Source organism: Pecten maximus, chromosome 3, assembly GCF_902652985.1.
Source record: "Pecten maximus chromosome 3, xPecMax1.1, whole genome shotgun sequence".
NCBI lineage: Eukaryota > Metazoa > Mollusca > Bivalvia > Pectinida > Pectinidae > Pecten > Pecten maximus.
The window spans coordinates 34,470,806-34,485,349 of NC_047017.1; the positions used below are offsets into that span (position 1 = coordinate 34,470,806).

The following is a 14,544-nucleotide window of genomic DNA, read 5'->3' on the forward strand; positions in this document are numbered from 1 at the left end:
ATTCAAATTTGATGGAGTCAACGCTTCAGGAAATAAATCATATATAGTGGCTTGAGTGGCTATGTAATATGGAAATTTATTAAATAAGTTAACAAAGATATACAAATGCCTTTAAGTATGTGGTATATGAAATTATTGAAGAATTTTAATTAATTCCATATTACATAGTCACAAGTGTAAGAATATGTTTATCACATAACTTGTATTTTTGTGATTATATGTGAAAACTCTCAAATTAATTTCTATATAAAACAGGTTAATTTTGAATGATACATCATGTTTTTTATCTATAGAGATGCTTGTGTGACATCATAAATTGAATTTTGAGGTCATTAAGTGTTTAAGATGTCACAATAGTGTTATTACACCTGTGTCTTACGATATTTATGACAAACCCATATACATGGTACAGTTAATTGTTTTAAACATAAAATATGATCCAAATCGAAAAGGCTATCTTTGGTGATCAGGAAAGCATGACATTGCTTCATATTAAAAGTATTTCCCCACCGTGTTCTATACCTGATCCCAACCCTACTGTCCACTTACCCTCCTGTTGTCACTCTGATTTCCATATCCACCTCCATAGCTACCTCCATGACCACCATAGTTGCCCCTTTGATTTCCATAATTTCCTCCTTGGTTTCCATAGTTACTTCTCTGGTTACCATAGCCACCCCCACTGTAGTTACTGCGAGAGTCGAAGTGCTGGCCCCCTCCTCGACCTTCACCATATCTAAAAGAGAAGACAATTTTAGAGATAGAACAAATCATTCCTGTATTTTTTCTATATCATTATAAAAATAATGTACCAGGCTATTTTTCATTATTTAATGTTTGTTTGCCATGCCGCTTCTGAGACAAACATTCCGAGGAGACGTGATATTGGTATCCAGGGGTACAATAGTAGAGATGATCTAGCTAATATCCTTGTTTTTGGTCGTCATCATCGACAGCTCGGCCTGTGTACACACCACTGTTATCAGGGGAGGTACAAAGCTCCCGGGACAGAGTAAAATCTGGCGGTTTTGTTTACAATCAGCATGTGTAATGTCCGACAGCAAAAGGTCTGACACCTCCAGGTACAATAGAGGATAATATCTTTTCTGGAGGCGGGGACCCCCATGAGAGCGGAGACTTTGTGCAGGGAGTTGGGAGCCGAGGGGAGCGAGTGAGATGATACACACAGGTGTGCAGGACCCGATCCCGACAATCCAGTCACTCTCAAGTACTCCTCTTCAAATTTAATTGCTACAAGTTCTAAGAGAATGGCTGGCTAAGAACACAATGCTGTTTCCAGGTCAATCAATGAGTCTAGCCTAATGAGATCCCTTCTCTCTGAGCAGGATTGACACTGCCACCTAGAGATTGTTTTCTTGTTAGAATGGAAAAGATCTTTCTTGAGAATTTGCTCCAACCTTCTAAAATAAAAGGGTTGTACTCTAGTACTTTGTACCCAGTCATCAATACTACAATTATATGCTCTCATTCCGCCACTTAACACTTCAATACTACCATGTAATCCCAGTACTTCACTAAACACTTCAATACTACCATATACTCCCAATACTCCACTAAAACATCAATACTACCATCCACTCCGTTAAATACATCACTACCATACACTCCATTAAATACATCACTACCATACACTCCATTAGATAAATCACTACCACCATGCATATACTCCATTAAATACATCAATACTTCCATACACTCCATTAAAAACATCAATACTTCCATACACTCCATTAAATACATCAATATTACCATACACTCCATTAAATACATCAATACTACCATACACCCCATTAAATACATCAATACTACCATACACTATATTAAAAAAATCAATATTACCATACACTCCATTAAATACAGCAATACTACCATACACTCCATTAAATACATCAATACTACCATATACTATGTCAAATACATCAATACTACCATACACTCCACTAAATACATCAATACTACCATACACTCCATTAAATACATCAATACTACCATATACTATGTTAAATACATCAATATTACCATACACTCCATTAAATACATCAATACTACCAAACACTCCATTAAATACATCAATACTACCATACACTCCACTAAATACATCAATACTACCATACACTCCATTAAATACATCAATACTACCATACACTCCATTAAATACATCAATACTACCATACACTCCATTAAATACATCAATACTACCATACACTCCACTAAACACATCAATACTACCATAAACTCCATTAAATACATCAATACTACCATACACTCCATTAAAAACATCAATACTACCATACACTCCACTAAACACATCAATACTACCATAAACTCCATTAAATACATCAATACTACCATAAACTCCATCAAATACATCAATACTACCATAAACTCCATTAAAACATCAATACTACCATATACTCCATTAAATACATCAATACTACCATATACTCCATTAAATACATCAATTTTGATCTACCACGATTCCGTTACCACTATCTACTACTATATATACCAATAAATTGTAAGACAGTATGGGTGATACCTGATTTTACTAAATTGATTATACAAAGATTTTTTTTGTCAATCCTTGTCCACATTGTTTGTATACATAATTGTCCAAAGTTGTAAACCAAAGAATTAAATTAGGACTGTGTGATGTAGTAGATGATAATATATGTAGGCCTAACAGTTATCAAAAAAATTAATTGCTGTGTATTGTATATCACATATCACTTCAAAAGAATAAATTTAATGGTTAATGCAAATACCAGGTAATGAAAGATTTAACTTCATCAAAAACTAAAAGAAAATAAATGAATTAATTAATTATAAAAAAAAATTTCAGCCTGAAGGACTGCGGTCCTTGTTTCGAAGGCTATCAGCATTAAGTACCTAAACTAACAAAACATTTCAGAAAAAGTTTTCCTCGTTATTAAAGGAACTTGCCGAACACCACAAATTTGTGAAAAAAAAATAAAAAAAGTTCTTGTATATTGTATATAATGTATTTATTCGACAAAGGAATTTTTAACAATGCAAATCAGAAAAAAAGCTAAAAAAGGAAATTGAAAATTTTATTTTTTAATCAGTGATTTTTATCAGTAAATTGTCTAGCACCGGTCAGACAGTGTTCTCCACCTCCCTAATTACTGTTTATATACCACAAACTTTTTCCAATGACAGTTTATTTTATCTATGACATTTTTAACTAATCTGTAAGGTTGTATGATATAAAAGCTAATCAAGGTGTGTAGAATATCGAGACAGACCACCAGTGTCGACGGGCCAAATTACACAGGGTGCTCAAATTCATTCACTGATCTACGATTGTAATACTAAAGCTATTGACACGGCCTATCTCGGAAGTTTCACCTCTCCTCTTAATCTTTGATCGTCAATTATAATATCACTGAGTCCACCCCCGGGCTTATAGTGACAGGATCATCGGAGCTCGTTTATTTCTTATACCAAGTGAAAAAAAAAAAATGAAGCCTAGATCTATACCAATCACATACCCGATTAATAAACGGATTTACTTTTGTCTCGTAACTTCAAACATCTAGATACATCATGAGAACCGCAGGGGTCAATCACTCAGTTTGAAGGATCACTTAATTAAAATGATTACAACTCCATGCAAGAAAACATCTTTTTTGTCATAATTCGTTTCATATTCCAACACTAACGTCAATGTAGATTTAAACATAAAGTTCTGGTCTCCAATTGATGTCAAAATGGAGAACAGATTTGGATAGCTATTCAATCGTCACAATACACACAAGCATCACAGGCCAATGAGGACTGTACAAGTCAAGTCACTTCTCCACAGATACGTTTCATCTACCCTCTTTGAAGATATTGAAACCAAAAACTCTTTATTAACACAAATTTGTAATGAATGTTACCATTTACAATATCAAAGTGACAATTTTTTGGCAAAGCCTTTTTCAAATTGAAACCTTCAAGACTAATCAATTCTTTACCACAGATAATTTTGCTTTTTCCTTGTAAATTGGAAGGTTTATATACCAAAGAGCTCTCATTTATAGATGATAAGAATGTACATGGTATCATCCAATATATATCTATTGTATTGTCTCTACCTGTCAACAAGCCTTATGAATATTTTAAAGGATTTTTTTTTGTGATTAAAAGACAAGTTTACATAGATTTGTGGCCAAACTTCATTGTTTGAAAGATATATATAAAAAAAACAACATTATATTTATTTTTTACAATTACGTATTAAAAAACAGTTCTGAATCTAATTTTAATACTGTGGATAAATACAAGAAAATTCCGTAGAGGCAGAATACCTAAGATGATGGTCCAATTGAAAGCGTGAATATACCATCAATATGTACTAGACACCAATCCAAACTACACATTACTACAGCCATTCTGAGAAATGTTGATCCGAGTGTATCAACTATGTATATTTTGTGGTATGTTTTTAAAAATATTGAATTAATAATCATCAATGATTTAAATTTTTAATTTATATAAACAGCTGTAGATATAACAGATTAATAATCATCAATGATTAAATTTTCAAAATTTATATATGATATAACATGTCCCTACTGCTTCAAGTTTAGTCTCAGAATTATATTACCTATTCCAAAAAAATGTTTCAAAAATGTTAAATTACCTAGAGCAATTTCCTAGGAAGATCTTTTTCATATTCAAAGTTCAAATAAAAATGTTTCACCTTGCCTAACTGTTGGTGATTGTAGATGCTAATTTTGGTGACCATATACCTGCAAATTCAGAGGGAATGTTCAGACTTACTGGGTATGAACTAAATTACTGGTACCTATTAGAGACAGGAAAAAATTAATCTCCTTTCTGTCTGATTTGACTTACCATGTCAAATGTTAAAAAAACTATGAACCCTAATTACACACTCACCCCTGGTTGTTCCCCATATCCTACCCCTAATTACACACTCACCCCTGGTTGTTCCCCATATCCTACCCCTAATTACACACTCACCCCTGGTTATTCCCCATACCCTACACCTAATTACACACTCAACCCCTGGTTGTTCCCCATATCCTACCCCTAATTACACACTCACCCCTGGTTATTCCCCATATCCTACCCCTAATTACACACTCAACCCCTGGTTGTTCCCCATATCCTACCCCTAATTACACACTTTACCCTGGTTGTTCCCCATACCCTACACCTAATTACACACTCAACCCCTGGTTGTTCCCCATATCCTACCCCTAATTACACACTCACCCCTGGTTGTTCCCCATATCCTACCCCTAATTACACACTCACCCCTGGTTGTTCCCCATACCCTACACCTAATTACACACTCACCCCTGGTTGTTCCCCATATCCTACCCCTAATTACACACTTTCCCCTGGTTGTTCCCCATATCCTACCCCTAATTACACACTCACCCCTGGTTGTTCCCCATACCCTACCCCTAATTACACACTTTACCCTGGTTGTTCCCCATATCCTACCCCTAATTACACACTCACCCCTGGTTGTTCCCCATATCCTACCCCTAATTACACACTTTCCCCTGGTTGTTCCCCATATCCTACCCCTAATTACACACTCACCCCTGGTTGTTCCCCATATCCTACCCCTAATTACACACTCACCCCTGGTTGTTCCCCATATCCTACCCCTAATTACACACTCACCCCTGGTTGTTCCCAGGGTTGCCAACCTGTAAGTAGCCCAATGTGGGAGATCTCCCACATTGGGCTCTTGCAATGTGTGAGACTTTTTTACGACGTCACGGCATCACGGCGTTTTATTATTTGATTAAATATTGTAGAAAAAATATCAGACATTAACAGATATTTAAGCCATTTATTTAATATATCTTCTTGCTTTGAAATCTCCTCCTTTGGAGCAAGCTGATAGTCAATAATTTCCTCCTCAAGTGAATCCTTCTATCCTTGGTGACATTATATGTAATCTAGCTGCCAGTTATAGAACTTAAAGAACTAAAGTTTCCAATAGTTTTTGTAAGTTGATTATTAATAGTTTTATTCAATAGTTTTAGGGTTAAGATTATAAAATGTTTCGAAGCAATGGATAACTGTTCTATTTATATCATGTAGGCGTTTGAGATTTTTGGATTTAATTTCTAGTAGATAATATAAAGTATATATAGCTCTATGGCTAGGTACCAAAAAATCCATGTCAATTCGACAAAGAAGGATTATGCAGGGGGAACTTTGCAATCATTTTGTCCGTCATTGCCATATAGAATTCCCCGACTGTATTGCAAAAGTAAAAATAAAATGCGATTACTTATGAATTATCATCTGTCAAGAGTTTAATTTTTAGCTGTGGTACTGGTAATTATATAAACCTTTGCCTGTAAAACAAACTCAATGCCAACTGACAAAATGTGGCGTTTTAAATCACATACTGCGCTTGATCTGATCGAAAACTTGGCTTTAAACAACTTGCAATAGGCATGCTACTTTACTTTACGAAAACACGTTTAGAAAACCAATCGTGATTTTTTTCCCTCATGGCGATTCTTTGAACAAGATATCGATCTTTTTCCTTTTAGGCGACGGCATATTTCACAAAATATCAAAGGGATTGTTTAGTTATAAACTGAGAATTTGAATATTACTCACTATTTTTGTAGGCCTAAGCTTAGTTATCGCGTTTAGAAGTCAACTCTCCGAACGTGCTTCCGTCGCTACCGACCGGATGTGAAGCGCGACGCCTGGTGTAATCTTTACAAAAACTGTAAGAGTTATTCCCCTTTGAACAGTCCCAAGCTAAAGTTGCCGATTTCATGGCTTCGCGTGAGGCGACTTGAGAAAACTTAATCAATGTGTGAGATTTGTACCTCACGTTACGTGAGGATTGCTTCAACGTGAGAAGGGACATTTTAGGGACGTTTTTACGTGAGTTTTTCGTCTCACGTGCGTGAGTTGGCAACCCTGTGTTCCCCATATCCTACCCCTAATTACACACTCACCCCTGGTTGTTCCCCATATCCTACCTCTAATTACACACTTTACCCTGGTTGTTCCCCATATCCTACCCCTAATTACAAACTCACCCCTGGTTGTAGCCTCCTCTCTGTTGTCCTCTTCCTCCATATCCTCCATTTCCACCTGTCAATAAAAGCAATACGATGTCACTTTGTTAAATTGTCTGTATTTTAATGTAGAAAAGACCATCTGTGAATGTTTAACTCATATGTAAACTGGAAATATATCAATAGTACGAAATCTATATTTCTGGTGTTTTATGTTTTTGTCAGGATCATACAACAGCAGAGTAAAGTTTTTCATATCATGTCTAGGAGGTTAATTCCTGTATTGCTATACTGTCAGTGATAGCTTTGATATCAAAATATCAGTCTGATGAAACGAATGAAATCTTTTATAACGGACCTGATTATCAAATAATCTGTTCATTACATTAACACTTTTCACCAAATATCACACGTCCTCAATTAATTATCAATATTCCTTTATCAAGCTTACAATACTGATTACAGACAATATTTACTCATTATATATACCAGGTAGTAATATCATTTAATCAAACAAAATACATTGTGGTTCATTATATAAACTTTGTGTAAGATTACCTAATCAGGGAAACCAATCATACCAATAATCAATATAACATTACAGCTAAAAATTAAGAATTATATATTTTTAAAGCTTTCACATAAACAATATCTGTTTTTCCTTTAATTTAACACCAAACATTCAACATGTTTTTAACAACATTTAGTTTATTCTCAGTTTCTCCCGGTCTTTTGTGAAATAATTCTACTTATTTGTTTTGGGGGGAAATTGTGTTGGTTAAAAATGTTTATTATTTCAATGAAATATTAATAAATAACCTAAAGAAAGTAATAATTACAAAAATAATATTAACTAGTATTTTACATCATGCATGGGAAAAAACAGGAAATTCCTGATAAGAACTTACACATACAATTTAAATGAACTACCAGTACCCATTTTGGGAAAAGGTAAACGAATATTTCTTAATGAAATGATTTCCACTTCATAAGAATCTAAAAATTTCAGTGATGTGTGCTCCCATGTATTTTAGTCTGATACTTTTCACAAGGGTTTTTAATTGATAAACTAATGTATGTCTTTATTCTCTAATCAAACTTAGTACAAGAAACAATTACAGTATAACAGACAATTTTTATCTTAAAATTAATATTACTTCAACAACACTAATGTATGTCCCTATTCTCTAATCAAACTTAGTACATGAAACAATTACAGTATAACAGACAATTTTTATCTTAAAATTAATATTACTTCCACAACATTAAAGAAAGAAGATCAGCCAGCATCCTTAATATCAGATTTAATTTCATATAGCCATTATCCTAGTCTGATTACAAAACATCAGATCTCATGATAAACATCATCTTCGTTTTTAAAATTTTAACTGACAAAATTGAGGTGTAGTTTAACAGCCGAGACTAATCAGCTTGTAGCAGCTGTAGTGGTGTGTCCCCGACACAGGAACCGGGGAGGCTCCGACCAATCACACTCCAGTGTACAAATTGGATTTTTGAGTGTGCAAATGACAAGATCCGGAACTACCAAGCAAACTCCAAGACATATCATACTTGGACAATTCTACCTTCCTGTTTTCACCAAGTGAAATCAGCACCAGGATACCTTCAAACGGTGACACCGAGTGATGTAAAAAGTACTCAATGATGCAGAATTGGACGCTAACAGGGTATGAAAGAGGGGATTAATCATTTACAACAACACATTCAGCTCGACAAAATGGCCGAGAAAACCCATTAAATCAGGGGTAAAAGAGATGAAGAAGCAGGCAGGAATTACTGCCCCACTGTCTGACAAATCAAGCTCGAGCTATTGAATTAACAAGCTTGGCCTATCAGCTGGCCTGGGGGCACGTCAGCTCTAACACAGACCACCGCCTCATTAGGGATTCCCCGAATCAGTCAGGCCCCAAAACGCAAAAATCACTCAACTCAGCGATTTATCAATCAAAGCAAGATAATTTGTCAAATTTGTCGCAAAATGTATAGGAAAATCATTAAATGTGGATGCATTTAACCTGCAGGCTTTTAAACCTGGGCGTGACAAACAGATGCTCGGAGTTGTCCCCCCTGTATGGGGGCAGGGTGGTGGAAACTCACGGTATAATTATCTAGGTGTAAACATGTAATTTACTGCTGGGATAATCATGACAACAATATTTCTGTGACAAACAGACAATAATGTGAGGCCAACTATGGCAATGTATAGGTGATAGTGGTTTAACCTTACCACACACAGGCAGGTAATAATGACTTATTATTGAGGAAATAAAAGCTAATATTTGTCTAGCTTAGAGTAACATTGAAATATGGAAGTACTGAATTAATCACTTATAATTTTTCCATTAAATACATTGTGTGTGGCACAGGGATGGGATGGTTTGAATAATTGTGGAATGCACAAACATATTTTCAACATTTAATACAAAGACAAGAAATAAATAATAAAGTTACAAATCTTAAGATGAAAATTATTTTCTATGGTATTCATGCATGATAAATCATAAAAGACTCTTTTTTATAATATTCAACATACAATGTTACAATTGTTAAAAATTCCAAAACCTCAATGAATGCCAGAAAGTTTTTAATAATTAAGAAATAATGTTTGTTTTTTATCGTTTACTGGTGTGTAGACAGCATTTTTATAAAAGATATTTTAAATGACGCACATTAGTGCATCATGTTGAATATCTGTAAAAAAAAATCCGTTTACACATAAGTTAATGATAAAAAAACTAAAATTATTCCTTATATTTAGATTTTAACCTGTGTTTTACTTAATGTTATCAAATTTAATGTTATTAAACTTTTTAACTTAATGTTATCAAAAATATAAAAGTTATCAAGGTTATGTAACTAACACACACTGGAAATGTAAATATGTATTAAATAAACGGTAATGACAGAATGTGTCGAACATATCAAGGTGAATAAACAATCAGGTGATTGGTGTTGTAGTCAACAATAATCATTTTATAGCAAGGATATCTTATTTGTCGATGAGATCTAATACAACCTGGAGGACCCTAGTGTGAATGATGCTATACATATTCTACCTATAAAGTTATAGGGTAAATGACGCTATACATATTCTACCTATAAAGTTATAGGGTAAATGATGCTATACATATTCTACCTATAAAGTTATAGGGTAAATGACGCTACACATATTCTACCTATAAAGTTATAGGGTAAATGACGCTACACATATTCTACCTATAAAGTTATAGGGTAAATGACGCTATACATATTCTACCTATAAAGTTATAGGGTAAATGACGCTATACATATTCTACCTGTAAAGTTATAGGGTAAATGACGCTATACATATTCTACCTATAAAGTTAGATAAAGTTAGAGGGTAAATGACGCTATACATATTCTACCTATAAAGTTATAGGGTAAATGACGCTATAAATATTCTACCTATAAAGTTATAGGGTAAATGACGCTATACATATTCTACCTATAAAGTTATAGGGTAAATGACGCTACACATATTCTACCTATAAAGTTATAGGGTAAATGACACTATACATATTCTACCTATAAAGTTATAGGGTAAATGACGCTATACATATTCTACCTGTAAAGTTATAGGGTAAATGACGCTATACATATTCTACCTGTAAAGTTATAGGGTAAATGACGCTATACATATTCTACCTGTAAAGTTATAGGGTAAATGACGCTATAAATATTCTACCTATAAAGTTATAGGGTAAATGACGCTATAAATATTCTACCTATAAAGTTATAGGGTAAATGACGCTATACATATTCTACCTATAAAGTTATAGGGTAAATGACGCTACACATATTCTACCAATAAAGTTATAGGGTAAATGACACTATACATATTCTACCTATAAAGTTATAGGGTAAATGACGCTATACATATTCTACCTGTAAAGTTATAGGGTAAATGACGCTATACATATTCTACCTGTAAAGTTATAGGGTAAATGACGCTATACATATTCTACCTGTAAAGTTATATACCCGTAAATGACACTATATTTTACACTATATGGCCTCCAACCAATCCCTAGCCCCTGAAACCCCTTAAGTATAGAATTGATGATAGATACGATATTACAAATCTGATGACATGTTGATATGGGACGATAACTTTAGTGTTTCACCATTGGTTACTTGCTTCACTACCTGGAATTCAGTGTCGGACATTTGGCCGTGGTTATCTGTGGACCTTGATCACGACCTTTGAAAAACTGACCTGTACCAGAAAACAGGGTATACGTAGCCATGACTTCATAATGGATAATCAATTCTTTGCTTCATTGTAAAAACAATTGTATTATTTAAAACTACCGGATATATCTAAATATTCATGGGAAAGACTCATCATCCCACTTCAACAATTCTGAATTATGAGCCAAAAACATGGAAATTGTTAACTGGATATCAAAAAAAAGAATTGGATTTAAGCATCCTGATATTTATATTTGCCCCGAGTTATATATTATCTGTATATTATTGATTCCCCTCCTGTAAATATTTCTGAAAAACTGAGCTTAACACACCCTTTTTACATGGATGTGGAGCCTGACAGAAAAGCAAAACCTTACTTTCACTTTAACACCTTTGCTATGATGAGACAAAAACCTACCTAGGAAATATCTATAAAGCATATACATGTACACATCCCAAAATCTGCTTTAATGAAAATGAAGCCTAAAGTCTAACCAATTAATCAGTGTGTGAAGTGTGAAATATAGGTCGCAGTGACCTACATGTCACTTAATAGTGTTGTACTCCTTAAGATATTTCTGCATATTGAAGTTGATGTTGTTTTTTTGTTTTTTTTTTTAAAAATTTTGTATGAATTAAGACAAGACAAAATTCACAAATTATCATCCAACATTTCCTCTGAAGAACAGAGAATAAAATGTGTACTTTACCAATCTGTACATCTAGTAGGGGAATAAGTTTAAACAGTATTGGTGATATGTGATAACTACAGAATAATGCTGATACATGTAACACAGAAAATCTGTACACATATTGATATCAAACTACTGACATTACTGAATTCAAAGATAGATACATTGCCATGTATCATAACACAAGCCCAAAATACTTTTGAAACAAATATAGATTACTTTGATAAGTGGTATTCCTTTAGTTGGGAATGAAACAGAATTTCTACAATCGACCACCTAGTCATGATATTGTTTATCAACAGTGTCATCAGACATAATTGTCTTTCTATAAAGAAAATGACTTTTAAAAGTTCTGAATAGTCGACACACAAAATCAGACACCATGAGAAGAGTCTATCCCCTCCTAAATGTTGTTTACACAATTATGACTATACAGACATTCGATGGCCGAACCATGTCTACGATTGTGTGGTATTGGGACGACAAGATGAAAGCAATGAAACAATGGAGATGAGAGGGAGACTTGACAAAGGTAAGAGGCCTGCATTGATTCCCTCATCAAGTGACAGTTATCACAATACTACCATCTGTGATACGCGGGAGAGTGGGGGGAGTGGAGGATGGGGGGAGGAGGACACCACAGCTACCCAGCAGCCTCATCCACAACGAGGCCAGCCAAGGAAACCACTCTCGCTGGCAGTAATGTAATTGGACAACCTCGTACTCTTCAACACCTCAGGAAAGGTCAATATATTTGGGAGAGAAATCCTTCATTTGAAACCCTGTCAGACCTGGTATATTGGAAAGTCTACATGTAAAGCTTCGGTTTTATTTAATACCAGCGTAATTCTCCGTGTAATTATACTTAAGGAGGCGCAAGCCTCGTATGGAGTACCCCTCAAATGAAATTTGTTCTCGTTTGTTCCACAGGAATATTGGATAGTGATAGAATCATTAAATCGTAGAGATAGCGTTTAATGAGAAATGACAAGTTTTTGTTATCAGTAATGAGTACAAAAATCCAATTTCTTGACGTGGAATAATTCCTTAAAGAGAGGGGATAATTGACTTAGTATGTTTATGAAGTGTTGAATTTTCGACAATGACTCTTTCTACAGGATTTGACCAAAATTGGTGTCTCCTGCCCGGAATAAATCTGCATAGCATATTGGCTATAGTGGATTCGTCGAGGAAACAGAACACAGCTAATCGTATGAAATGTGATTGTAGCAATCATGAAATAACTTGCACACAACAAAGCGAGTAACCCACCACAGTGTTAATTTTAACGACTAGCATGACAAGGGTCGATCAAATCTAATGAATATTTAAATCCAGATTCTGTTTAACTCTGCCATATCCCGTCCTGCTAATGTATTAAATGTGGATGATTAAGTTAACATACTCACAAATATCCAGGAAACAGAGTTAAAACTGATGATTAGATTGTTCATGTCTATATGGTGGTATGCCTAATATGTAACATAACATATGTCAAAACAAAATCAAGAAATCCCCCCACCCCCTCCTACATATGCATACCAGAATTTAAAATGCTAGCCAGGAATTGCAAAAAATTTCCCAAAACTTTTATTTGATAGAAAGTAAAATCAAGATGACCAGAAAAGTCAAATGATTTCATTTTCAAGGTGATAGTAAGACGTTTTTTCAGGATAAGAGCAAAGGAGCAAGATGCACAGGAACTTGAAATTGAAACTAGAAAATGTCTGTAAGACATAAATGTCCTTGTTGCCACTTGACACCCGGAAACACAGTTTGGTGAGGATCACATCAGCAGTTCCTGAGATTAGCTAGTGACATGCTATCAGATGACGGGATGGGACGGGACGGGACGGGACGGGACGGGACGGGACGGGATGGGATGGGGGATGGGATAGAACAGGGGATGGGATGGGACAGACATTGGTAACACAATTATCATCAGATATATTTTTCAGAGTTTCTGATCCCTGTGTGTACGTTTAAACTACCAGCAGGTCATTAATTTGAATATGAAATCCTAACACTCTAGAAAGTTACAGAACAAAAATTCCCACCATCACTTTCTTTTTTTTTTTTTTTAGAAATCAAAATTGTTAATACGTTTGACCCATGACACAGTTTGAACAAGTATTAAACACTATTCCAAAGCAATATCATAATTTAGGTCCTTGTGGTTCTGCATTGGAAATTTTGAAATGTTAATGTGGGATGAATGTTGACATTGCTTAGCTAACGAGCATTTCACTGTTTCTAAACAAACACTTAAATTTGATACATATCTACAACATGAGACCACATCAGATCAATTTCATTGTCCATATATGGATGATTGAACAGGGATACAGAATATCCTGTATTAATTAAAGATAACAACTCTTAGGCCATATATTATGGTTTCTGCTTGCTGGTTGTTATAAGGTGGTACATCTGCATTTTGTTAACTTCATATATATTTTATAAAAATATTTTTTATGAAAGTTATAATTGAACAGACAACATTTCTGAACATTTCCTGTATCATGGTGACAATTTAGATTTGTTATCTTCTCAAAAAATAG

The 14,544-nt window shown here is 34.5% G+C and overlaps 1 protein-coding gene across 1 annotated transcript in view; it reads right to left on the reverse strand.

The window, feature by feature from the left end:
* LOC117323981 (5'-3' exoribonuclease 2-like) overlaps window positions 1–14,544 on the reverse strand; it is a 45,240-nt gene that overhangs the window by 684 nt on the left and 30,012 nt on the right. The window contains exons 31-32 of the mRNA XM_033879555.1: window positions 7,080–7,134; window positions 550–736 (exon numbers count right to left, since the gene is read on the reverse strand). Of these exons, the coding sequence (XP_033735446.1) occupies window positions 550–736; window positions 7,080–7,134 (242 nt within the window). The remainder of the gene's footprint in view (window positions 1–549; window positions 737–7,079; window positions 7,135–14,544) is intronic.